General features: G+C 36.7%; 1 protein-coding gene across 4 annotated transcripts in view; it reads left to right on the forward strand.

Moving 5' to 3' along the window:
- CEP83 (centrosomal protein 83) overlaps positions 1 to 27,573 on the forward strand; it is a 170,721-nt gene that overhangs the window by 117,698 nt on the left and 25,450 nt on the right. For all 4 annotated transcript variants that reach the window (XM_023559732.2, XM_023559730.2, XM_003405263.4 and 1 more), the window contains 6 exons: positions 4,874 to 4,988; positions 6,161 to 6,305; positions 6,419 to 6,568; positions 21,325 to 21,400; positions 23,626 to 23,783; positions 25,642 to 25,771. In XM_023559732.2, the coding sequence (XP_023415500.2) occupies positions 4,874 to 4,988; positions 6,161 to 6,305; positions 6,419 to 6,568; positions 21,325 to 21,400; positions 23,626 to 23,783; positions 25,642 to 25,771 (774 nt within the window). The remainder of the gene's footprint in view (positions 1 to 4,873; positions 4,989 to 6,160; positions 6,306 to 6,418; positions 6,569 to 21,324; positions 21,401 to 23,625; positions 23,784 to 25,641; positions 25,772 to 27,573) is intronic.

Below are 27,573 nucleotides of genomic sequence, written 5' to 3' on the forward strand. Positions count from 1 at the left end.
AATTTATGTACCTTTTCATTGGAATTTGTATCCAGAATTTCTTGGATGATATTTTTTTCAGTTATGTTTCTGTTGTCTGCTTATATATATTGTTTTCTTGTGGGTGTGTAATCTAACAAATTCTGAACCCCTATAAAATACATAGTATCATGATTTTTAATGTTTGTTAATGTTTTGTTAAAAACTACTAGGTAGTAATCTCTGAGTACTCACTGCTGTTTTTTCAAAAACATAAAGTACATGTAAAATGTAAAGGCCAGACTTTTCATGGAAAACATTTTGTAAAAAGCAGGGTGGCTTGTCCCAGAGGAGTTTCAGAAGACTGTGAATCTCTTGAAATTATATGCAACATTTTAATATTCTGTATTTTATTTAGGAAAATGTCCTTAGGCTTCCTGTGATTTTCAAGAGACCTGATCCCAAAGAAGATTAAGAACTAGGGATCTAGAGGCAGAAAGAAATTTTATCATGACTCTTTGGGATTTATACCAGATTATTCATAGAAAAACACTATTTTGTTATTTCTGGGTAATTTTCGTGTAAGTTTTCATCTTTAATAAATAAAACAGTTTCTTTTAATGTATATTTAAGAAGTTAACAATTACTATTAGTGTAGGTGTATTCATTTTTTAGGGTTGTAAAAATGTGGAACTAAAGAAAAACTGTTTAGATCCATACATGAGTAATTTGAATGCAGAGAGGACAAGTAACTTGCTTAATAAGCATTTACCAGTTGTTTGATAGCAAAAGCAGGCTCAGAAGTCAGACCTCACTTGTCTTCTGACTTCCTGTCCAGTGTTCTTTCAATTTTAATAATTATAGTTTAGTTGAAAATGTTTTCTCATTTCAGTAAATCTCACAGTGAAATGAATAATAAATAGGTTTTTATTTCATAGCTATTCTTGGAAATTATCATGAAATGAATCAACTTTCTACAAAATAAGATGGTTCTAATTTTCCACCTCATATTTAAAACAACTATAGTGTGGTTTGTTAATGATCTGCTGTGTCATTCTTAACCTTTTACAGTTAGTCTATAATAGCAGGTTATAATTACATTTGCCATACCCACTATCCCACTGCCGTCGGGCTCTATAGCACATTTGCCATAGAGATTGGATTTTCATTGTAGTTGTATTTCTTCACATTTTTAAAGTATTTATGGTTTAAATTCTGTCCGTCCATGAAATTATAATGTAGTAAAAACCATTCTACAGAAAGTTTGAATATTAAAATATTTCTTAGCTGCTTTCATGTAGTTAAACATTGTTTTATGAGACTTGGCTTTCACAGAAAATTGCTGTACAAAGGAGATTCAGAAATGCAAAACTTATGTCAGCACAAGTTAGCCATTTTATGTAGTGTCATTTTAATCTACAAGTTAACTTGGAGGGATACGTCTTTTGTGGTTAGCAGTATAACAGCAGTGCAGTACTCACTTTCCTGTTGGTTTCCTTTATGTGAGTGTCTTGCGTTAAACCATTCCTTGTAAAGCTGTCAGGACCTTTCAGAGATGGAGTCTGTTCTAGTAAAGCACTTACTTCTATTTCTTGTCCTCACCCTCTTTGGTTCTGAGACCTTTTCCTGATTTCTTTTTGACTCCCAACTCCCACTTGTGATAGGATTTTATTGGGCTTTGTATCCTTAACTCTCCTGTACCCATCATCTCACACTTTACACATTTGACTTGTATTTGTGGTTCTCTACTCTGATTCCATAGTTTTATACATTAATATGTCAGAATGCACATTTATGTAACCTTTGTATTTAAATTTATAAAATCCTTATTATAGTAATATACCTAATTTTAGAACCGCTTTACCAAAGAGACCATCAGGTTGATTCCGACTCATAGCAACCCTATAGGACAGAACCGCCTTGTGGAGTTTCTATGGAACAGCTTGAACTGTGACCTTTTGGTTAGCAGCCAAACACATAACCACTGCACCACCAGGGCTCCTACCAAAGGGGAAGGATATGGAAAACATCAGAGAGTAACTGTAAAAAAGCTTTTAAAACAGTGCCTAGCACACAATAGGTGCTCAGTAAATATTTGTTGAATGAATGAATGAATACTACTTGTGAAATAGACTTATTCAGCCTGCAAAAGGAATGTCCCAAAGAAGATTGAAAAATGGTATGTGATGGGTGAATCATGTGGGAAATTTTGGCAATTGATTATTCACATTCACTTGGGTCTTAAAAGAAGTCCCTGAGTGGTACAAACGGTTAATGCGCTCAGCTGCTAACTGAAAGATTGCAGGTTTGAGTCTACCCGGAGGTGCCTTAGAAGAAAGCCCTGGTGATTTACTTGCCAAAAATCAGCCATCGAAAACCCTGTGGACCACAGGTCTACACTTATACACATGGGGCCTCCAGGATCGGAATCAACGGCAACTGGAAGAAAAAAAAAAAAAAGATGGTAGAAAGGGAGGGGGGCTTAAAAAGAATCAGGTATTGGCAGTAAAGATTTAAGTTAGATTTATATTCCCTCCCCCCCGCAAACACACACACCCACCCACATGTATGTACATATATAATGTATTCAATTCTGAACCAAATTCAATTGATTCTTCTTTCTTGCCCCTTTTTATTAATCCCTTGCCTCTTACTTGGTTTCTTTATCTTCAGTTTTTTAATCCAGCATATTTGCAGTTAGAGTTAACTTTCTGAAATAAAGTTGATTGTGCTGATGTTAGGTGCCTGGGCGTCAATTTTTGACTCATAGAGACCCCATGTGACATAAGTACCAGGATAAAATTCTTTTGTATGGCACGTCACTCCCTCTGCTCTACCTATAACACATCCTTCACTGTTTCCAGAGCTGACCATGTGATGTTTGTTATACCTCTGTAACATTTGATATGTTATTCCCTTTTTCTAGAATGCCCTTTCTGTCCCTGGCCCTTTTTTAAAAGGAGGATTTTATTTTATTTCCCTGAAGATCATTAACTACTGGATTTAGCAACTTTAGTTAGTGAGATGGTTTTTCCAGGCAAAATTAAGCCAGAAGATCTCACTCAGTTATGTGCATAGAAGTGACTGAATTTCATTAGGAAGAGGCTGTTTTGTTGGTGTCTTCTGGTTTCAAGTACTGTTGCAAACACTGAAGTCCCTTCCTCCCTGGAAGATGTTTATACTCTGTACTGTCATTTCTACATATGCTTTTGGGTAAGCACTTAATGGCAAGAAAATGACCAATGTTGTTGTTAGGTGCCATTGAGTTGCTTCCAACTCATAGCAACCCCACGGACAACAGAACGAAACACTGCCTGGGCCTGTGCCATCCTCACAATTGTTGCTATGCTTGAGCCCATTGTTGCAGCCACTGTGTCAATTCATCTCGTTGAGGATTCCTCTTTTTTCGCTGACCCTCTACTTTACCAAGCATGATGTCCTTCTCCAGGACTGATCCCTCCTGACAACATGTCCAAAGTATGTGAGACATAGTCTCGCCATCCTCCTGTCTAAGGAGCATTCTGGCTGTACTTCTTCCAAGATAGATTTGTTCATTCTTCTGGCAGGAACAGTCCATGGCACGTCCGAGATTCTTCGCCAACACCATAATTCAAAGGCATCAATTCTTCTTCGGCCTTCCTTATTCATTGTCCAGCTTTTGAATGCACATGAGGCGATTGAAAACACCATGGCTTGGGTCAGGTGCACCTTGGTCTTCAAAGGTGACATCTTGCTTTTTAACACTTTAAAGAGGTCTCTTGCAGCAGATGTACCCAGTGCAATGTGTCCTTTGATTTCTTGACTGCTGCTTCCATGGGTATTGATTATGGATCTAAGTAAAATGAAATTTTTGACAACTTCTATTTTTTTTCCATTTTACTTGGACCAAAATACAGACAAACATCTTTCTGGTAATCTCTGCTTTCAGCCAGGATCCATCTGACATCAGGAATGGTATCTCTGGTTCCGCATCCTCTTCTGAATCCAGATTGAATTTCTGGCAGTTCCCTGTTGATTTTGAATGATCTTCAGCAAAATTTTACTTGAGTGAAATATTAATGTCATTGTTTGATAATTTCCGCATTTGGTTGGATCACCTTTCTTGGGCATAGGCGTAAATATGGATCTCTTCCAGTTGGTTGGCCAGGTAGCTGTCTTCCGAATTTCTTGGCATAGATGATTGAACACTTCCAGTGGTGCATCCATTTGTTGAAACATCTCATGTGGCATTCCATCAATTCCTGGAACCTTGATTTTCACCAGTGCCTTCAGTGTGGCTTGGACCTCCTCCTTCAGTACCATTTGTTCCTGATCATATGCTACCTCCTGAAATAGTTGAACATTGACCAATTCTTTTTGGTATAGTGACTCTGTATTCCTTCCATCTGCTTTTGATGGCTTTCTGTGTCATTAATATTTTTCCCACAGAATCTTTCAGTATTGCAACTCAAGGCTTGAATTTTTCTTCAGTTTTTTCAGCTTGAGAAATGCCAGGTGAACACATATCATTATAATACTTTGTCTTCTTGAGCTATCCTTTGAAATCTTCTGTTCAGCTCGACTTCATCATTTCTTCTGTTTGCCTTAGCTACTCGACGTTCAAGGGCAAGTTTCAGAGTCTCTTCTGACATCCATTTGGGTCTTTTCTTTCTTTGCTGTCTTTTTAATGACCTCTTGCTTTCTTCATGTGTGATATCCTCGATGTCATCCCATAATCATCTGGTCTTTGATCAGTAGCGTTTGATGTGTCAAATCTCTTCTTGAGATAGTCTCTAAATTCAAGTGGGATATACTCAAGGTCTACTTCTGCTCTCATGAACTTGTTCTAACTTTTTTGAGCATCAACTTGAACTTGCATACAAGCAACTGATGGTCTGTTCCATTACCAACAGTAATTTCAATTTTTAATTAACAGGTAAAAGAACTTAAACATTCAAACAAACTGGAAATAACAGACATCAAACTGGAGGCAGCAAGAGCTAAGAGTGAGCTAGAAAGAGAAAGGAATAAGATTCAAAGTGAACTGGATGGTAATATATGATTTCCCATGCTTTTTCTATTAACTTTCGATATTAACACAAAGTAAAATTATTAAAATAGATCAACTTGAATTTTTATTTCCAGATTTTTTTACTTAATTGAATTTTAATCTTAGAGCACATATAGAATATTTTTATTTTGTTTGTATGTTAAATGTTTTGTTAACTCTGTGATCTAAGTTTTTTTTTTTTAAAGTCAATCTGATGTTTATGTCATAGTTATAAGATTAGTACATAAATTAACGAAAACTTTAAAAATGGAATTCCATATGTGGAGTTATTAGTTCTAGGCCATTTTAAGTCTAAAGTATATAAGGAAGATAGGTAAGATCCAGGCCTAAAAATTTTTTTTTATGTGTACCCAAGGCCAGTTATTGGAGCCTAGTTCAGTTTACGTTTGTTTTTAAGTTTCAGTTTAGTCTTAGAAAGCCCATCTCAGCAGTATTCCTCAGTAATTATATTGTTTCTAACTTTCTTAAGTACTTAAATAAGCTGCCTCTGGCCTGTAACTGTCCTCTGTAGTTTTAGACAGCACTTATGATGAATGATTGTTTTTATTATCGATTTCTACTTGATGTTAACTCATGGATATGAGTACAGTTAGGGACTATGTTTCTTACGACCTTAGAGAGTTTGAGATCCAGTTCTGCATTCTATTTTAATTTCTGAGTTAGAATGAATTTGTTTTAGTTATTATGCCTGCAAAATACTTGCCATCTCCTTATAAGGAAGCAAAAACTTGAAATTTCCATGTTATTTATATTTTGTTCTGCCAGAATCAGATTTTAAAAGGTACTGTGATTTTGTTAACCCTTTTTCAGCTAGCTTTGTTATGATGTTGTCTATGGTATATGTGTGTCATAGAACCCAAGTTGATCTCCCCAGCTCTTACGCTTCAAATGAGTAAATGTATATAACCTTTTATTAAAGTGTTTTTGTGTGTATGCTAAATAAGGTAATGACAGAAAAATTAACTGAGTTTTACATTTGGTGCTTACTTTATCAATAATGTAAAGATCTTTGAGAATATATATCCAGAGAGACTTATTTTCTGCACTCTTTTAAATACCTTACCATCTTATGAATGCTTACCCTTAGTTGTGATTTTTCATCTGGATGATAATATTAAATATAGTACATTTTTCTCCTTAAAAATATACTAGGATTACAGTCAGACAATGAAATTCTCAAATCAGCTGTTGAACACCACAAAGTGCTCTTAGTAGAAAAGGATCGTGAATTAATACGTAAAGTACAAGCTGCCAAGGAGGAAGGTTATCAAAAACTTGTGGCATTGCAAGATGAAAAGTGAGTACTAAATCACCTTATTTTATGTTAAATCTCATTGCAGATGAGAACATTTTGCTGTCATACAGTCCTGTTTGTAGTTTTTGTAACATAATTATCATCTGTTGTTTTAGGCTAGAACTTGAGAACAGATTAGCAGATCTAGAAAAAATGAAAGTGGAACATGATGTCTGGAGGCAATCTGAAAAGGATCAGTGCGAAGAGAAATTGCGGGCTTCACAGATGGCAGAAGAGTCGGCCAGGAGGGAACTTCAGAGTATTAGGTTATATATGTGTATATATCTTTAAAAAAAAAAAAAAAAATATATATATATATATATACATATCTTTATATATGTATATATAGTTTAAACATTTTATTTTGAAATAATTTCAGAGTTTCCAAAACATTGTAAAAGTAATATAGAATTTCCATATTCCCTTCACCCAGATTGGCCACATATTAACATCTTACATAATCATAGTACAATAATCAAAACCAAGAAATTAACATTATCAGGAAATTAAATAAATATTATCATTGAACCTGTAGGCTTTATTAAAATTTTATCGATTGTCCCACTGATGTCCTTTTTCTGGTCCAGGATCCAATCTGGGATCACACATTGCCTTTGTTTAGTCTCCTTTAATCTGGAAAATATCCTCGTCTTTGTCTATAGTGATTTCAATACTTTTTGAATACTGCTGGCCAGTTGTTTTATAATATGTCGCTCATTTGGGCTTCTCTTACATTCCCCGTGATTAAATTTAGGTTATGCATTTTTGGGAATCCTGGTGGCGCAGTGGTTAAAGCACTTGGATGCTAACTGAAAGTTTTGTGGTTCGAACCCACCAGCCACCCTTTGGGAGAAAGATGTGGCGTTCTGTTTCCGTAAAGATTTAGAGCCTTGGAAGCCCTGTGGGGCAGTTCTGCTCTGTCCTGTAGGGTTAGTATGAGTCAGAATCAACTCAAAGGCAGTGGGTTTTTGGTTTGGTATGCATTTTTACCAAAAACAATTTAGAGGCTGTTTTGTGTCCTCCTCGGTGCTTCATATCAGGAGATACATGATTTCTCCTCTTACTGGTGATGTTAATTTTGATTACTTGGTTAAGGTGGTGTTTGCCACTTTTTTCCACATAAAATTACTATTTTTTTTCCTTTGTAATATATCATTATCTTATGGGAAGATACTTTGAAACTATGTAAAAATATTCTCTTATTTTCTCATCATAATGTTCTTCAGAAACTTTAGCACTCGTTGATAATTCTGCCTGAAACAATTATTACTGCAGTGTTTGCTCAGTGGTGATTTTCTATTTCCATCATTTCTTCTAATTTATTAATTGGAGTTCTTCTGAAAGGAGGAGCTTTTCTTCCTCCTTAAAATATTTATTTATATCAGTATAGACTCAAGGATTCTTATTTTATTCCATGAGTTACAATCTTTTATTATATTTTGATGCTCAAATTATCTCAGATTTGGCCATTGGGAGCTCTTTCATGTTGATTCCTGTGTCTTTTTGACATGTCCTCATCATTTCTTAAGCTTATTTTTTATTTTCTGGCACTATAAGATGTTCTAATACTTGTACTTATATCTTGTACTTTCCCTGCCCCAGCCTTGGAATCGCTGTTTTCCTAAGATGCTATGGTTCCGTATATTGGAGAGTGGCATTTAGAAAGCAGAATCTCAGGTGTAGATAGGCTTATTAGTACTAGGGTGTCATTGCTTCTAGGTACTCTCAGTAGAATGAGCTATTTCTGTGTTTCATTATATGCATATATAAATAATATATATGATATCTTGAGTTTTAAGCTATGATATTTTGAATATCAAGTTCATGTTGATATATCTAGTGGCAGGCCAGCACCATGGAGTTCATTCTAGCTTTCCCCTATCCTTATTTATAACCCCTTTGACAGGAGTGAGAGACCTGGCTCTTACGCATAATAAAACCAAAACCAAACCCATTGCTTTTGAGTCGATTCCAACTCGTAGCAACCCTATAAGACAGAGTAGAACTTCCCCATAGGGTTTTACAGGTTTGCTTATTTCCATAATCCTAGACTACATATAAAGTAGTCTGGGAATTTCTAATTAATAACTGTGAAAGGCGAACTTATTAACTAGTGTATAATTCTTTTTTTGTCTTTAGCCTTAGAACATATAGTCAAAATATTGTTTTCCAAAGTTACTAAGTTTAGGTCTATTCTCCCCAAACCCCTTTCACTGTGGTTATGTTATTTATTTATAAAATAGGATAATTTCTTTCTGTTTTATCCTATTTTGAGTCCTCACCTCATCCTTTTGGATATTATTTATTAATATATTTGACTATGTGAAACATTAACATGGTTCTAAAGGACAGAACTATGTAAAATAATATACTCAAAAAGTGCCACTGTCCTCATCCATTCTGCCCTGTTCCCATGCCCCCATCTTTTCTTATCCACCCTCCATAACCAATCTCATTAATTTCTGATTTATCCTTCCTGTTTTATATTTCCACAAATGAGCAGATACATGCAAATTTTATATCCCTTTCTTTCCAATGTATCAGTGTATCCTGAAAATCTCTCCGTATTAGTTCATAGAGATCTTCCTCATTCTTTTTTACAGCTGCATAGTGCTCCATTGTTCTGTGTACTGTAGTTTATTCAGCCACTCTCCTGTGTTCCAGTATTTAGTTTGTTTCCAATGTTTTGCAATTGCAAACAATGCTGCAATGAATAATCTTGTACATGTATATATCTTCATCTTGTTGAAGGTATATTTTCAGGGTCAAAAGGAAAATGCATATGCAGTTTTGTTAGATTTTCCCAAATTTCCATTCAAGAGAATTGTATCATTTTGCCTTCCCAGTAGTAATGTATGAGAGTGCATGTTTTTCCACAGCCTTGCCAACAGAATATATTGGAACACTGTTTAATTTTTGCCATTTGGATAGGTGAGAAATTTCTTTTATTATGAATAAGGTTGAACGACTTTTCATACATTTAAGGGCCATTTTTGTATCTTTTTGCGAATTGTCTATTCATATCTTTCTCCTTTTTTCTAATGATTTCTTTGGCCCTTTTCCCTTGTTCTTTAAGAGTCCTTCATATAGTAGAAATACTAGCCCTTTATCTTTCATATATGTTGCAAATATAGATAACATTGCAAAGAATGGGAATTCTAGAACACTTAATTGTGCCCATGAGAAACTTATACATAGACCAAGAGGCAGTCATTCGAACAGATCAAGGGGGTATTGTGTGGTTTAAAATCAAGAAAGGTACATGTCAGGGTTGTATCTTTTCACCGTACTTCTTTCAGTCTGTATGCTGAGCAAATAATCTGAGCAGCTAGACTATATAAAAGAAGAACTTGGCATCAGGGTTGGAGGAAGACTCATTAACAACCTGTGCTATGCAAATTATAAAATCTTGCTTGCTGAAAGCAAAGAGGGCTTGAAGCACTTACTGATGAAGATCAAAGACTTCTGCCTTCAATATGGATTACACCTCAACATAGAGAAAATAAAAATCCTTACAACTGGACCAGTAAGCAACATCATGATAAATGGAGAAAAGATTGAAGTTGTCAAGGATTTCACTTTACTTGGATCCACAATCAACGTCCATGGAAGCAGCAGTCAAGAAATCACACGACACATTGCATTGGGCAGATGTGCTGCAAAAGACCTCTTTAAATTGTTGTGAAACAAAGATGTCACTTGGAGGACTAAGGTGCCCGACCCAATTCATGGTGTTTTCAGTCGCCTCATATACATGTGAAAGCTGGAAAATGAATAAGGAAGATCAAAAAAGAATTGATGCCTTTGAATTAATGGTGTTGGCAAAGAACATTGAATATACCACGGACTACCAGAAGAACAAACAAGTCTGTCTTGGAGGAAATACAGCCAAAGTACTCCTTGGAAGAGAGGATGATGAGACTTTATCACATGTACTTTGGACATGTTATCAGGAGAGACCAGTGCCTGGAGAAGGACATCATGCTTGGTAAAATAGAAGGTTGGCAAAAAAGAAGACCCTCAATGAGATGGGTTGACACAGTGTCTGCAAAAAGGGTGGTAATGTGGGCATGGCGCAGAACTGGGCAGTATTTTGTTCTGTTGTACAAGCGTTGCTGTGAGTTGGAACTGATTTGATAGCACCTAACAGGAGCGCCTGGCAGATTTGAACTGCCGACCTTTAGGTTAGCAGCCGTAGCACTTAACCACTACGCCACCAGGGTTTCCTTTTTTTGAACAACATTTTTTTTTTTTTTTGCTTGAATTTTGCATTGTCTGATATGGGATATCATCACTACCCTTTCTTTTCTTATTGTTTCCATAGGCCTGGTAAACCTTTGTTTATCCCTTTAGCTTTTTTTAAAATCACTTTGTTTTTTAAATGTTTCTTGTATATAGAACTTGTCTTTAATTTTAATTTTCTATTTCATTATTCTCTTTGATAATTTTTTTTATTTCTCTTCAGTTTCTCCAGATCATTTATAATATATGATGACCCCAACTTATTTTAAAGTAATGGTCCAGTTACCAATATAAAATACAGTAGAAGAAATAATTCCCAAGATTTACATGACTTGTTTTTTTTTTTAATAGTCTGCAGTTGTGGCGTTTTTTCCATGGCAGTTCTGGTTTTCTGATTTATAAGTCCTTCTACATCAACCAGGCCTATTTTGATCATTCAGTAAAATAATCATAATTGCAGCTTAGCTTATTTAGAATTTGTGGTATGTCAGAAAGAGATTACCTGTGGGGAGAAAGGGCTTGCTAAGAAAATCATAAATTATATAAAGTAGAAGTATCCATTTATGTACAAACAAATATTTGTGATAAATAAGTAGATTTAATCACTGCTTTGGAAGTTGCTTTCAATTTTTAATTACATATCAGTCTTTTGTCTTCACTAATGTGTTTTTTTTCACTACTTGCCTATCATAGTGCCAAGAGTAATTAAATTCCCAATTAGTAAAGATGAGAAGGCAAGGAGAGGAAGGAAAGCTAGAGCAATGGAAACAGAACAAACAGAACAGAAGAAATGAGAATGTTGACACAATATAGAAATTGTACCCAATGACACAAAAAAATTGCAAGGAACAATTTGTATAAAAATTGTTAAAGAGAACCTAAAACAAACAAAAAAAAACATATGTTAAATGTACATTGTGTGTAAAGGGAAGCAGAAAACATAGCATTTGATTCAGGGGCCTCGCACAGGGCTGTGTATCTGGCATATACTCTCGATAAGTGTTTTTTGATTGAGTGTGCGAATTAAAAAAAGAGTAATTAAATTATTCTTCAGAATCTATTCTGTAGTTCATAAAGGCTGCCCTATCTCACATTTAGACTAAATAGTTTGTCAAGTTATCTATAAATTTAAAACATATAAAAATTGTTGTTGTTAGGTGCCGTCAAGTCAGTTTTGATTCACAGTGGCCCTGTGTACAACAGAACAAAACACTGCCCAGTCCTACGCCATCCTCACAATCATTGTTATGCTTGAGCCCATTGCTACAGCCACTGTGTCAATCCATCTTGTTGAGGGTCTTCCTCTTTTTCACTGACCCTCCATTTTACCAAGCATGATGTCCTTCTCCAGAGACTGGTCCCTTTTGATAACAGGTCCAAAATATGTGAGACGAAGTCTTGCCATTCTTGCTTCTAATGAGCATTCTAGTTGTACTTCTTCTGAGATAGATTTGTACATTCTTTTGGCAGTTCAGGGTATATTTAGTATTCTTCACCAATACCATAATTCAAAGGCGTCAGTTCTTCTCCAGCCTTCGTTATTCATTGTCCAGCTTTCATATGCATATGAGGCGATTGAAAACACTATGGCTTGGGTCAGGCACACCTTAGTCCTCAAAATGACATCTTTGCTTTAAAGAGGTCTTTTGCAGCAGATTTGCCCAGTGCAATGTGTAGTGTGATTTCTTTACTGCTGCTTCCGTGGGCATTGATTGTGAATCCAAGTAAAGTGAAATCCTTGACAACTTTAAGTTTTTCTCCATTTATCATGATATTGTCTGTTGGTCCAGTTGTGAGGATTTTTGTTTTCTTTATGTTGAGGTGTAATCCATACTGAAGGATGTAATCTTTGATTTTTATCAGTAAGTGATCTTTATTTTTAGCAAGCAAGGATGTGTCATCTACATATTGCAGGTTGTTAATGAGTCTTCTTCCAATCCTGATGCCGTGTTCTTCACATAGTTTAGCTTCTCAAATTATTTGCTCAGTATACAGATTGAATAAATATGGTGAAAGGATACGACCCTGACATACACTTTTCTTGACTTTAAACCATGCAGGATTCCCTTGTTCCATTCAAATGATTGCGTCTTGGTCTATGTACAGGTTCTTCATGAGCACGATTAAGTGTTCTGAAATTCCTGTTCTTAACAGTGCTATCCATAATTTGTTATGATCCACATAGTCCGATTCCTTTGTATAATCAATAAAACACAGGTAAACATCTTTCTGGTATTCTCTGCTTTCAGCCATGATCCATATGACATCAGCAGTGATATTCCTCATTTCACATCCTCTTCTGAATCCAGCTTGAATTTCTGGCAGTTCCCTGTTGATATACTGCTGCAAATGCTTTTTGAAATATCTAATTTTTTTTTAATTTTTCTTGTGCTTTAAGTGAAAGCTTGCAAATTAACTCAGTCTCTCACACAAAAATTTATATACGCCTTGCTACATGCTCCCAATTGCTCTCCCCCTAATGAGAGCCCGCTCCCTCCCTCCACTCTCTCTTTTCATGTCCATTCTGCCAGCTTCTAACCCCCTCTACCCTCTCATCTCCCCTCCAGACAGGAGATGCCAACGTGGTCTCAAGTGTCCGCCTGATCCAAGAAACTCACTTCTCACCAGCATCCCTCTCCATCCCATTGTCCAGTCCAATCCCTGTCTGAAGAGTTGGCTTTGGGAATGGTTCCTGTCCTGGGCCAACAGAAGGTCTGGGGGCAACGACCACTGGGGCTCTTCTAGTCTCAGTCAGCCCATTAAGTCTGGTCTTTTTATGAGAATTTGGGGTCTGCATCCCACTGCTCTCCTGCTCCCTCCCGGATTATCTAATGTGTTCCCTGTCAGGGCAGTCATCGGTTGTAGCCGGGCACCATCTAGTTCTTCCGGTCTCAGACTAATGTAGTCTCTGGTTTATGTGTCCGTTTCTGTCTCTTGGGCTCGTAATTACCTTGTATCCTTGGTGTTCTTCATTCTTCTTTGCTTCAGGTGGGTTGAGACCAATTGATGCATCTTAGATGGCCGCTTGCTAGCCTTTTTGAAATATCTGTAGAAAAATTTTACTGTCGTGTGATATTAATGATATTGTTCAATAATTTCTACATTCTCTTTGATCACCTGTCTTTGAAATAGGCATATAGATCTCTTCCAGTCGGTTGGCTGGGTAGCTATCTTCCAGATTTCTTGGTGTAGATGAGTGGACACTTCCAGTGGTGTATCCATTCATTGAAACATTTTAGCTGGTATTCCGTCAATTCCTGGAGCCCTGTTTTTTGCCAGTGCCTTCAGTGTAGCTTGGACCTCTTGCTTCAGTACCATTGGTTTTTGGTCATATGCTACCTCCTGAAATGGTTGAACGTGGACCAATTCTTTTTGGTACCAAAAAGAAAAAAAAATCCAAACCTTTTGCTGTTTGACTCATAGCAACCCTGTAGGACAGGGTAGAGCTGCCCAACAGAGTCTCCAAGGAGCTCTGGTGGATTCGAACTGCCGACCTTTGGTTAGAAGCAGTAGCATCTAACCACTATACCACCAGCGTTTTCCTTTTTGGTACGGTGACTGTGTATTCTTTCCATCTACTTTTGATGCTTCCTGCATCATTCAGTATCTTGTGCATAGAATCCTTTAGTACTGCAACTGGGGAGGCTTGAATTTTTTCTTCAGTTCTTTTAGCGTGAGAAATGCCGAGCAAATGTGTTCTTCCCTTTTGGTTTTCTGTCTCCACATGTTTGCACATTTCATTGTAATACTTTACTTTGTCTTCTCGAGCCACCCTTTGAAATTTTCTGTTCAGCTCTTTTACTTCATCACTTCTTCCTTTTGCTTTAGCTACTCTGTGTTCAAGATATAAAAATAATACAAGCTGAAATGTAATAATGTAGGTAGTTGGTACTTTTTGGTTATGACAGTAAGCCAACATGCTTGGTCAAGCAAAAAAAAAAAAAGGCACCCTATTGGCTGACATAAATTGTGGAAAAGACAGGGGTAGTGTTGTTTTCGTGGTCACCTAGATGTAGGAACTCAGATGCGGTCAGATGAGTGTGGCTTCCTGCCTTTTTTCTGCTGCCTCCTTTTTTTTTCTCCCTTTCTGCCTCCTGTGTCTGCTTCTCTCATACAGATTTCTCTGTGGGGTTGAGACTCTATGTTGTGACCCCAGAAGACAAAGTTCTTACTTGTCAAGTCAAATTAGAAAAATCTAGAGAAAGCTTTAAGCCTGTCTCACATGCCCATCCCTGGACCCATCACTGTTACCACCAGCCCACCGTCCTCTCCAAGGGAGAAAGATGTGGCAGCCTGCTTCCGTGACAGCCTTGGAAACCCTATGGGGCAGTTCTCCTCTGCCCTACAGGGTCGCTATGAGTTGAAAGAACTCGATGGCAGTGGGTTATAGTGAATACAAGGAGCCTTGGTGGCTCAGTGGTTCAGAGCTCAGCTACTATCCAAAAGGTCAGAGGTTCGAACCCACCGGCTGTTCCATGGGAGAATGATGTGGCAGATGGGGCAAGTATGCATATCAGCCTTGGAAACCCTATGGGACAGCTCTACTTTGTCGTATAGGATTGCTATGAGTTGTAATCAAATAGAAGACAATGGGTTTTTTTTTTTTCCATTTGAAGCTTTCCTTGTTTTTCTTAAGCTTTTGGTATACATTTGATTGAGTAAATATGGATTTTTTTTTTTACATGTAATGGATATTTGGAGTCCCAGGTGGTACAGACAGTTAAGCACTCGACTAAATGGGTGACGGTTGAAACCAACCCAGAAACACCTTGGAAGAAATACCTCCAATCTGCTTACAAAAGGTCACAGCCATGAAAATCCTATGGAGTGCAGTTCTACTGTGCAGCACCTGGGCTTGCCATGAGTCAGAATCAACTAAACGGCAGCTGCTTTTTTTTTTTTTAGTGCTTATGTGCTTTTTAAAAAAACTACCATTTAATGTATCTTCCCTTCTATTTACACCTCGTCTTGATAGGAGTTATCTGTTGCATGTCATCTTGATAGGGAGCAGGAAATTCAGTACTTGGCCAATTCGACAAGTTCTCTCCCAGAATTTGAACTGTGAAGTAACTGATGGAAGGATATGTGGCAGAATTTAAAGGACCGGAGAGTTCTGTGGTATGTCCTTCCCATTGTTTCTGTCAGTTATTCCAGTCTGGTTCTGGTTCTTCAGTTTCCTGCTGATTTAATGAGACTCATATCCTTCCAGGCAAGTCCCTTTTTGCTAATACTGGCCAGAGTGAATCTCCAGTGCGCACAACCTTGCTTTCAGCAGGTTGATATGAAGAGGCTACTGTCATTCTCAGGAGACATGTTCTAGGAATCCTTAACAATAGAGAAATCAAAAATATAACTTGCCATACTTGTCCTGTCTACTGCTTTTCCCTTGGTAATGTAGGCTAGCATTGAATAAGGAGCCAAGAGGTTACACTAGAGCCTGTGCTGCCCAATGTGGTATAATTATGCATATATGGTTATTTAAATTAAAAATTTTTTAAAGTAAAAATTCAGCTCCTCGCCACACTAGCCACATTTCAAATGCTCAACAGGCACGTGTAACTATTGGCTATCTTAACTGAATCTATAAATGGTTATAGAATATTTTTATCATCAAGAAAGTTCTATTGGGTAGTGCTGCTGTACTGTAAGCTCCTTAATGGAAGGGTGTCTTTGTTATTCTCTGATGTATCCATAACACTTAGAACTGGGCTCAGCATTTGTAGGCACTCTTTAAATATTTGTTGAATGTTGAAATGACACACATCAGCTGCTTACCACAGAAAACCTAAACCATAATCATCACAGTTGGCTACCCTGTACTTTGAAGGGAACTTGGAACAGTCCCATCTTAGTGTTACTCCGAAGTTTCCATTTAAACTTTTGCATAGCTGCATTTTCTATTGTGCCTTTGCCTTTTAGTCTACCTACCATTTCTACTTCCATTATTTCCATAATTACTTTTAAATTATAAAATACTTGATCTCATAGTTTCTCGTCTTTCAACTTACTCATCCTTCACTTCCGATTTCTCCCCACCATTTACCCATTAAAGTTCTCCTTTAACAACTTGCATTGTAGCCTCTGGAATCCCTGTTCATTACCAATAAATTGCCTCCATGAACAGCTGCCACCTTTGCCATGAGACCAGAAGAACTGGATGCTGCCTGACTACCATTACTGAACATTTTGACCAAAGATTCCGTAGAAGAATCCTGATCTAAAGGGGGACAGTGCAGAACAGAACTTCAAATTATCATGGACTCCAGACTTTCTGGAGCTGTAGAGGCTGGATGAACCCCTTAAATAATCTTTAAACCTTAAACCAAAAGTATCCCCTGAAGTCTTCTTAACACCCAACAATACCAAAACAAACAAAAAAACCAAAAAAACCAAACCTCTTGCCGTGGAGTGGATTCCAACTCATAGTGACCAGTTTAGCTTAACTACTGTAGTAAAAAAGGTCTGCCGTGAAGATTATGCTCTTTTAAGAACTATCTATATGGTGTCAAAATGACATGTCAACTATGACCCTTAGGGGGTAGTGAGCTTATGTTAGTAAGAGAGGAACAACTCAGAAAAGGAGGATGAGAATGGTTGCACAACTCAAAGAATATAATCAATGCAACTAAATTGTACATGTAGAAACTTGAATTGGTGATGTTTTGCTATGTATGTTCTCAACAACAAATAAAATTTAGGGGAAAAATATTAGCATTTAAAATTAAAAAAAAATTTTTTTTTGTAATCTCAACTTCTATTTTTTAAATACACTCACTGAAACCTGACTTTCTCCTTGTTGCATATACCCTAGCAACCCTTTTAATTGGAGATTAGTCTTCCTTCCTCATTACTACAAATAAGAACCAAGAGAGGTAATTGACATTTGTGAACCTCATTCTTGCTTCTGGGCCACTGTTTGACTAACTTCAGTTGAAATGGCTTTTCCTTTGATATTAATTGCATCCACCTTATCCCTATCTTTTCCCTTGTCAATTACTGACCTACAGGCTGTTCTCCAGTGGTCACTGAGCACTTGAACATCTGGCTCAATTTTTCTTTGTTTTCTATCCCTTCCGTCATTCTTTGACCATAACGTTCATATTGTTGACCCATTCAGTACCTTAGACATGTTTCTTTTATCTTTACTCTGGCATTCTTTATCTTTATTCCACTTCAGTAGCCTATGCACCTAACCGTTTCTTGGACCTCGTCATCCCCTAGAACCAGTCACTTCAAAGACAAACATTTCTTTTACCCACTCCACTTGCACTGAATCTATTGAAACTGGTAGTCCTTGGACTCCTCTTTTTCTTCCAATCTATTAAGCTGGCTCCCTTGCCTCCTATACAGCTTGGAGACTATTTGTCCACTAAAGGCACTTGTACTTGAACAAAGGCTACTGGATATGAATTCATTCAACTTCTATGTATCTTAGAATTTCTGTATTTTCACACATTCTTTCATTCCTTTCTATCTTACTGAAAAGACACTCTTCCCTTCACTTTCATAGTGAACAGTGATCTTAATCCTGCCCCCATTGTTTCCTCTAGGATCTTGCTTCGCCAGTTAACTTCTTCATCTGTATCTTAATTTCTCTACCTCAGACTCTTATTTTGCCTTCTAGGTCTAGCTCAAATTACATCTCTCTCCTGTAGCTTTTATCGATCCCCTAATGAAAATTACTTGCACTTTCTTTTTTGTACTTCTGTTTTTATTTATTTATTTATTGTGCTTTAAGTGAAAGTTTACAAATCAAGTCAGTCTCTTGTACAAAAACTTATATACACTTTGCTGTGTACTCCTAGCTGTTCTCCCTCTAATGAGACAGCACACTCCCCGTCTCCACCCTGTATTCCCCGTTTCCATTCAACCAGCTGCCCACATAGTCTCATGTGTCTGCTTGAGCCAAGAAGCTCACTCCTCACCAGTATCATTTTCTTATAGTCCAGTCCAATCCCCGTCTCAAGAGTTGGCTTTGGGAATGGTTCCAGTCTTGGGCTAACAGAAGGTCTGGGGACCATGACCTCTGGAGTTCCTCTAGTCTCAGCCAGACCATTAAGTCTGGTCTTTTGATGAGAATTATAGGTCTGCATCCCACGCTCTCCTGCTCCATCGGGGATTCTCTGTTGTGTTCCCTGTCAGGGCAGTCACCGACTGTAGCCGGGCACCATCTAGTTCTTCTGGTCTCAGGCTGGTGTAGTGTCTGGTTTATGTGGCCCTTTCTGTCTCTCGGGCTCATGTTTACCTTGTGTCTTTGGTATTCTTCATTTTCCTTTGCTACGGGTTGAGACCAATTGATGCATCTTAGATGGCCGCTTGCTAGTGTTGAAGACCCCAAACGCCCTTCACCAAAGTGGAATGCAGAACATTTTCTTAATACATTTTGTTATGCCAGTTGACCTAGATGTCCCCAGAAACCATGGTCCCCAGACCCCCATCCTTGCTATTCTGGCCTTCGAAGAGTTTGATTGTCTTCAAGAAACTTCTTTGCTTTTGGTTTAGTTCACTTGTGCTGACCTTTGCTGTATTGTGTGTTTTTCCCTTCACCTAAAATAATTCTTGTCTACTGTCTGATTAGTGAATACCCCTCTCTCGTAACCATCAAAGGATGTTTTCGTCTGTGTTTAAACTGTTTCTTGAATTCTTACTGTACTTCTGTTTTAAGGCTTATTTTCTTTTGGTTTGGTGTGACATGCCTTGAATATTCAAAAGCCTTCAAAAGAGATAACTGTTCTTAAATCTGCAGTACTGTCTTTTGAAATAATATCTACCTTTTTTGAATTCATTTGTTATTGGAATTTAAGAATGTTGGACTTCTTTCTAACCCTGATAATCTAAGTTCTATTAAAATTAATTTTATGTATGTTAAATTCCATCATCCATTGGAATCTAAACTGTAATGATCATGGACTGATTTTCTCCTAAAAAAATCTCCTTCATCAGTTGTGGATTCTGACCCAACACTGCTTTTGAAAAATATATTGTCTCCTATTTTTTTTTTTTTATAGTCTACCATGGTGGTGTTCCTATTCCTTTCATATTTTAATAATAGCCAAACATTCTTTATCATTGGTTTCTTTGGCTTCATATTTGTATGTAGGGCAGTATTGTTTCTCTTTATATCTACATAATTTATTTAGAAAACATTCAGGTCATGAATGCTTTTTTAACTGAGTCTTATTTCTTCTGATTTACCAAGTGTTTCTAGATTCTGAACCTGAAGCAGGCTATACTTGTGGCCTAACTTTTCTAACTGTCGACCTGAGCTAGAACCCACAATATTCTCTATTATCATCTTTGTGATTTTGTAGAAAGAAATCTTTATTAACTCAGTAACCTAAAAGCACCAAGTTAATATCCATAAGCATTTAACGGAAGAAATGCACAGAAAGTTGGAGAGAATCAAAATATAGCTAGAATTATGAAATAAGAGTGTGACTGGTACTGACAATGAAGCAAAAGGAGGAGCAGAACTGGCCCTCTTAGATCCACAGTTTCTGGTATTCGTATGTAGATATCTCAGGAAGCAATGGTGTCATATTCCTGTTTTCTTTCATATTATGCTGTGCAATCATCTTACACATTTAAATGTCTAATCCAGGATTTGCTTTGGTTCATTCAATTCATCAACGAACATTCTTATTGTATTGAAAAGCTCTAGGTGTTGAGAGTGTTTTTATTCCAATAAATACATTCTAATTGGGCAGATAAGACATACTAATAATACCAAACTGTAAATAATGGGTGCCAAATGAATCATATTTGACTTAAGTGTTTGAAGAATTTTAAAAAGGGGGAGTTTGAGGAGCGATTCCTGCCAAACCTGATTAGTACAAAGTCTTCCTCATGAGCTTAGCCATTTGGTCTCCAGAGATGCTCTGCATTTTAAGGCTCTGAAAAAAAATATATTATTCCCTTCCAAGAGGATACAATTGTATGAGTGTTCATTCATCTCAGGGATGAAAAGCTCATAAAATATATTACAGAGTACAGTTTGGTGTCTTATATTAGATACTTTTAAATTCTGAATTTAAAATCACTAAAATGGCAGCATAATCAAGTGGGGCAGGGATACACTTATTTGGGTGTTAGAAGACCTGGGTCTTATCTTGATGTGGCTGCTTGGTGGTTATGTGATCCTTATCTGTAAACTTGGAATAATAAAGATTACTCTGCTTGTTTTCATGGAATTATTATGAGGAACTCATACAATTCAAATTGGTCAACACTAATTAAATACCTTTTATACTATAAGCGTCCTGGTAGGCTCAGGACACAAAGATGAGCGTGATCCGTACCATTAAGAAGTCTCATAGCCTAGCAGAATGAAGGTGAAGGAGAGTGTGTGTGAAAGCACTTTGTAAACTGTGGAATACTATATGGATGGCTTCTCCTGAATCAGGCTACTTTCTGATACCTTAGCAACACATTCTGTACTTTTTTAACCAAAAGTTCAGGTTGTTCCCTATGTTTATCAAAATCCTGCCCATCAGATTTTTATGTCCATGTAGTATTGTCCCTTTAGATATCCTTGATTTCTCATTTTCTAGATGCCCATAGTTTCTATATTTTCTTACAGCAAAAGCAGTAATTCATGTTACATTTTAGCTATATGTGAGTACAACCTAGCTGCTAGAAGTCTGAATCTTTATTGTATCTGCCACTCTGCACAGTACAGTGCCTGGTGTCAAGTAGGTATACAGTAGAATGGTTGCCTGATTCAGTGAATTTAATGAACTATGGATTCTTAATAATGCCTTTTGTGTGTTATAATTTTTAGGTTAAAACTTCAGCAGCAATTTGTGAATATTGAAAATGCAGAGAAAGAAAAAAATGAAAATTCTGACCTAAAACAGGTATGATTTCAGCAAACATTTTGCATTTACCTTTTAAAAGTCCTTCTTTGAAGACCTTTGTTTTGCATCCTTATTTGAATTTTGCATATCAGTGTTCTGAAAATCTAATCACAATTGATAATGTATTGATGAAGTTGATATGTTGAGATAAAATGTTTAAAACCTCTTTAAGCATTAGTTTAATAAGTTTCTTTTGCCACCTGTTGTTTTTCTTAAGATATTTATATGCTGTGTGCTGTGGCCCACAAAGTGTTGTTTTTTTTTTTTTAAGTTAGAGTTTAAAGGATAGTATTTCAATATTCTGAGTTTAGAAAATAGATTGGTAAAATCATTCAGGTTTTAAGTTACTTGTGTGATTCATAACCTTACATTTCTTATTCCATGAGATATTCCTTACAATATCTCTATGAAATCAGAGAGTTATATATAGTTTTTGAAGAAAATTTGTTTTTGTTAAAGTCATTTGGGTTCAGGAAAGATTTTTCTAAAGTTGGGCGAAACATGGAAAAGCATTCTTTTCTGAATTCTATTGTCTTTAAAAAATTAATTTTACCTTTAAATTATGAAATAATATTCCATTTTTAGGGTGTATGCTTACATGCGAGCTAGTACTACTTCACATACGCAGTTTTATGGTTTCTAAGTCTTCACTAGGGGAGTGCAATGTTTGATGCTCTGAGAGAAGTTACCTGGTAATGTTGGCGTTGAACTTTCTGTCATCCTGTGTATATGGAGAGGTATTAAGGTCTTTGAAGGTTGTTTGTTCAGTCAGCTATAATACAGATTTAATATTTACAACTCCTATTAAAAAAAAATTTTTTTTTTTTATTAAAAATAATGAATAGTTCTACATGGAGAAGCTCATTCTAAATTAGCAATCTGAGACATCCCATTTTACTTTATTCTGCTGACAGTTGTTCTTTGGACATACATACACAGTCTTATTTGACTTTGCTACCATCAAGGGCAGTTCTCTGTCCTGTAGGGTCGCTATGAGTCGGAATTGACTCAACGGCACTGGGTTTTTTTTACCATCAGGAAGTAATGGAATTATTTCCCACTTATTTACTTGATTGCATAAAGACTCTGGTTTCTTTTGACCCTTGAGTCTCATGATGGGTTCTTTTGATTCCGGGGTCTCTTGATGCTCTTTGTTCCCAAAGTTCTCTCAGAAAGTGGTTAAGAAAGAAAAGAAAGTTAATGAAAAATGGGAATTTTTATTGCTTATTAATTGGTAAAATGGTTTGTGGGGGGAAGTAGGTCAAACTGTACCAAGTGAAGGTTATTTGGATATAACTTGAAAGCAGTGTGAATTTTTCTAGCTTGTTGTTCTTTAACTAGGCTCTGGCTGAGGATATATTATTCCTTTTCAAGAGGACACAATTGTGTGAGTGTTCATTCATCTCAGGGATGAAAAGCTCATAAAATACATTACAGAATACAGTTTGGTATCTTATACTAGATACTTTTCTTTTAAATCCTGAATTTAAAATCAGTAAAATTGCAGCATAATCAAGTGATAATTAGCTACTACCTTTCATGAGAAAAAGTACTCCCAGATAAAGATAAATTGGAATGGGGAAAAAGCCTGAGTGACATTACGTGTTTTGATAAAGGATACCAAAGGCCAGGGACTCCCTGGCATTCAGTAGGTTTCTCAGAGCATCTTCTGCACAACAGTGGCCGTATAGAATGCTTGGAAACATCTTAAAAACCATGAGACAGTGATCCTTCCTGTACTCATGACGATCCCTGACTGCTCAGAGAGCAGAACTCTTGGAGGTGTTGCTGATCACAGGCTATCGTGAGAGTGGGAGAACAGATTTCCTTAGCAGCTTTCCCATCTGACCTGCTGTTAAAGTCTGTTCTTTCCTAGGAGGCTAGGGGAAGTCTCTCTCATGGTTGGACTCTTTTCTCACCTCCCTGTTCTCCTCCTACTAACCCTTCCCCCTACTACCAATACTACCTCTTCTGGCTTGCTTATTTGGGGAAGAAGAGAGAGGAATCAGCAGCTGACTGAGGGATGTGGTTCTTGACAACAACTGGTTATATTGAGATATAACCGTAGCTGCTGCTGTTTATAATTTCACTTAAGGTTATCTTCAAGGGCACACCAATTGGGTGGAACATTTGTGAGACAAGATGCTAAGTATGCTGTGCCCCTTCTCATGCCTTACTGCATTTGTTTATGAGCCTTATGTTTCTTTTCTTTTTTCTTTTTAAAGCAAATCAGTAGCTTGCAGATCCAAGTGACCTCACTTGCACAGTCAGAGAATGATTTGCTGAATTCAAACCAAATGCTGAAGGAAATGGTGGAGAGGTTAAAACAGGAATGCCGAAATTTAAGAAGCCAAGCTGAAAAAGCACGACTAGAAGTTGAAAAGTAGAGTGTGCTGTCTTTTATGTACAAACTATTTCTTCTTTCTGCTATTATTGTATATGGTTCTTTAGGGATGATTCCAATGTTAAATGTGTTTTGGGAACTGATCACAAATACCCTTTGAGAGTGTACAAGGGTCTTAGGTAATGTACTTTCTATTCCAACAGAGTGATCTTTATGGGCTCTTGAATTGTTTAAAAAAAAAAAGTAAGATCTAGGGAAGAAGGCCTTTTAAAGTTCTGTCTGACCACAGCATTTTGAAAACCCTCAAAGAAAAACTTTTTCATTCATTGAGTAAACCAACACATTTCTTCAAATATTTAACTTATTGTTCTGAATGCCAGAGAACATGATTTTTTTTTTTTTTTTTCTGATGGGTAGATTCACTTCCTAGATTTGGAACTATAGTCTCTTGGATTGTTCCCTTTAAAAAACTCATTTATTAATTTTTTGTCTTGAAATTTGTTAGTAGTAGACAGTATAGTAAATTGATAGAGAGTAGATGATTTTCCCTAGAGAAGGACATCACGCTTGGTAAAGTACAGGGTCAGCGAAAAAGAGGAAGACCCTCAATGAGATGGGTTGACACAGTGGCTGCAGCGAAGGGTTCAAGCATAACAAGGATTGTGAGGATAGCACAGGCCCAGGCAGTGTTTCGTTCTGTTGTGCATAGGGTTGCCGTGAGTCAGAACTGACTTGATGGCACCTGACAACAACGGATGATTTTGGTGATAGTCAAGGTCTTATATTCTCCGGAAAAATTTGTCTGGTTCTGGTAGAAAAACTATACTATTTTGTATTTGCTTTGTCTTTATAATCTACAAGTATTTTTCTTTTTAAATATGTTTTTCTGAAGACTACTTTGGGACATAAAATTTTTTCCTTCAGTTCTTACGTTATTTCATATTTTAAGACTTGTCCATAGCTTCGTACATGGGATTAAATTTTGAGAAAAGGAAGTAGGCAAGATATTTGTCCATAATGTGACATTCTACAGGATCCAACTTATTTTGCTTTTATTTTGCAAAAAATAGAAGTTTGTATGCTGGAATCCTCAAGTGTTTGATTGAAATGTGCTTAAGAATTCTAAAGTAGCTATAAAATATGATATAAATAACTTATTGGTTTCTGAGTGTTAGTCATAGGATTGTATAGAAGATAACTGGACTGTAGATCAGTAGAATGTGATTTTAGTCCCAGCTAAGACACTTTTTTTTTTTTTTTTTAAGACACTTAAGATCTGTGTGACGTTAGGCAAGTAATCTGACTTCTCAGGGTTTGTTATTCTGATTTTTACTGTCTACAATAAGGATATTAAATATCATATAAGTTATGCCAAAGAACTTTAACAAATATAAGTTGTTATGATATTACCTTAAAATATCATTTATGTGAATTTTACTCAGAAAAATATACTGCATTAAAATTTGATACAAAGGTTGATTTTTCAGCCAGCTTTAATAGGCCTAATTTTTGTAGCTTGGTATTTATCATAGTTCAAACCTGGTTACCAGGTATCTGCCTTGCCATTAACTAGGTGTGAGTCTTTAAGCAAGTTAGTTAATTGTCTAAGCCTTAGTTTCCTCATAGATAAAACAGAGAAGATAGAAGTACCTAACTCAAAGGTTATTGTGAAGAATAAACAAAGCAGTACACATGCCTTTCTAAGTACAACACTGGCTCGTCAGAAATGCTCAGTAATGGTAGTACTAGCAAATAAGTGACTACGCAAGACCGCCTGGGGTTGAATAATTAATGAACGTGCTCAGACAGGTAGTGAGTTTGCTTATACTTGTGATAATGTCTATTTAATGCTAAGGGTTTACGTTAACTTCCATGTTTACATACATTCTTCTGACAGGACATTGGAAGAGAAACAGTTGCAGTGGTTAGAAGAAAAGCATAAACTTCATGAGCGTATCACAGACAGAGAAGAAAAGTATAATCAAGCTAGAGAGAAACTGCAGCGAGCTGCAGTTGCCCAGAAAAAGGCAAGTGGTTGTTTTTAAAGTGATTTCTACAGAGTAAAATGTAATTAACCATTTAGGAGAATAAAAAGTAGAATTAAAATCGAGATTTTAGTCACCTGTTTAATTTAATATTTAAACCCGATATTTTGCTGTCAACCTTGCAGAGGTAAATTGGGGAAATCCAAACTGCCCAACGGGTTTATTTCTCAATTTTATTTATGAGTCAGTTGTTCAGAGCTGGTGTGCATTTTTCCAAAGAGTTGGTGTTTTTCAGAGTGATAAAGATTCCAGGCCAGGCCATACAAGCCATATTTCAGTCATTCTACACCTAAATTATAGTGTGGTTAGTCTGTTTCAACTGTACCTAACTAGTATCTGTGACATTGCTGTTATGACTTAAATACTTGGTTGTTTGTAACTCAGGAATATAGGAACAAGTATCTCTTTGCCCAGCAGGAAGAACTGGGACTCCGCTTGGTTCTGAAACAGCCATGATAGTTCCCACAGCGTGATCCTTTTGAAGTTTCACCTTTGCAGGCATCCGTTCCCCAGAATCTAAAATGTTTTTTTTTGGAAACAGTCTAGGGCATCATGGAAATAATGTAGCTAGATGATTCATCTAAGCTAGTGGTTTACAACTGTTTTTCTACTTTAGCAAACCCAAGGAGCGTAGCATGGTCCCATCAGTAACCATTATTCACTGTGGTAGTGGCTCAGCAGTTATTTTCAGCAGGATTTGAGTGTGGGGAGAGTCATGGTAATATAAACTCCTCCCCCCACGGATGATTTTGATCTGTCCCCATTTGATGAATTCCCTTAATAGTGGCACTGGTTGTGTGAAGGTAAGAGAATCTGAGTTGAGAAGAAGGTGCTTCTAGGCATGGACAACAGTATCCTAATAGTCCCTATGTTTACTGGAAAAGCTACCTGTTCACATTTGCATAAAAGAAGACAACTTTAAATCATTCGCATATTCTGAATTTGGAAAACAAGGATACAGCCCCTAGCTATCTATGTACATTATTGGATATAACTGACAAATGTCTCTTGATAGCTGGAGTCACAACATGAGTAGTCTAGAAGTCATTACTTTCCTACTTTTCTTGGTTTCTTTCAATAATATTTTTCTCTGCCCATAATGCTAGAAAAGGTATGGCATTGAGATTAGAGAAATAACATTCACTACATGGGAATCTAAATGTTATACCCAAATATAAATAACTTGATTTTTTCCCCTGGTGCATGCCACTTCTCTTTCTTTCTGTCTGTATTAAGTATATGAACAGTGAACGGGTACTGATGGCCTGTCATCTCAGAAATCCTACTTATCTTTCTTTGTACTGTTTGAAGCCTAGAAGCATCTGAAACCAGATTTTAGTTACAAATCACAAGCAATTGTGAGGGCTGATTTTATCTTTCATGGAGGAACTTTTATGTCAAGGTTTTAGAGATAATTATCTTAGAGATCAAATTCTAATTATTGAGGTTAGTCTGGGTTGACTTGTTTAGGAGCAAAAGTGACATCCAGTGGTGGGAGAGATTATCAGCTAATCACAGGTATGCCAGAAAGAGGGGAGGAAGGTGATGTATTAAGAAACCTGCAAACTAATATTTCATCAGTATTGTGACCTAGGATGAATTTTTTTTTCCTAACGAAATACCTGCCAAATGATGGGTGTAGACACAGTAAATATTCATTTTACTTTTTAAAATATGATATATTAATTGTGATTTACGTCATAGGAGATTGTTAAGCTCAATTCGATGGATAGCTGTGACCCAGAGCTGTACCATGCACCATGTGGGACAATGCTCCAGGAGTT

This window comes from Loxodonta africana, chromosome 4 (assembly GCF_030014295.1).
Source record: "Loxodonta africana isolate mLoxAfr1 chromosome 4, mLoxAfr1.hap2, whole genome shotgun sequence".
Lineage (NCBI taxonomy): Eukaryota > Metazoa > Chordata > Mammalia > Proboscidea > Elephantidae > Loxodonta > Loxodonta africana.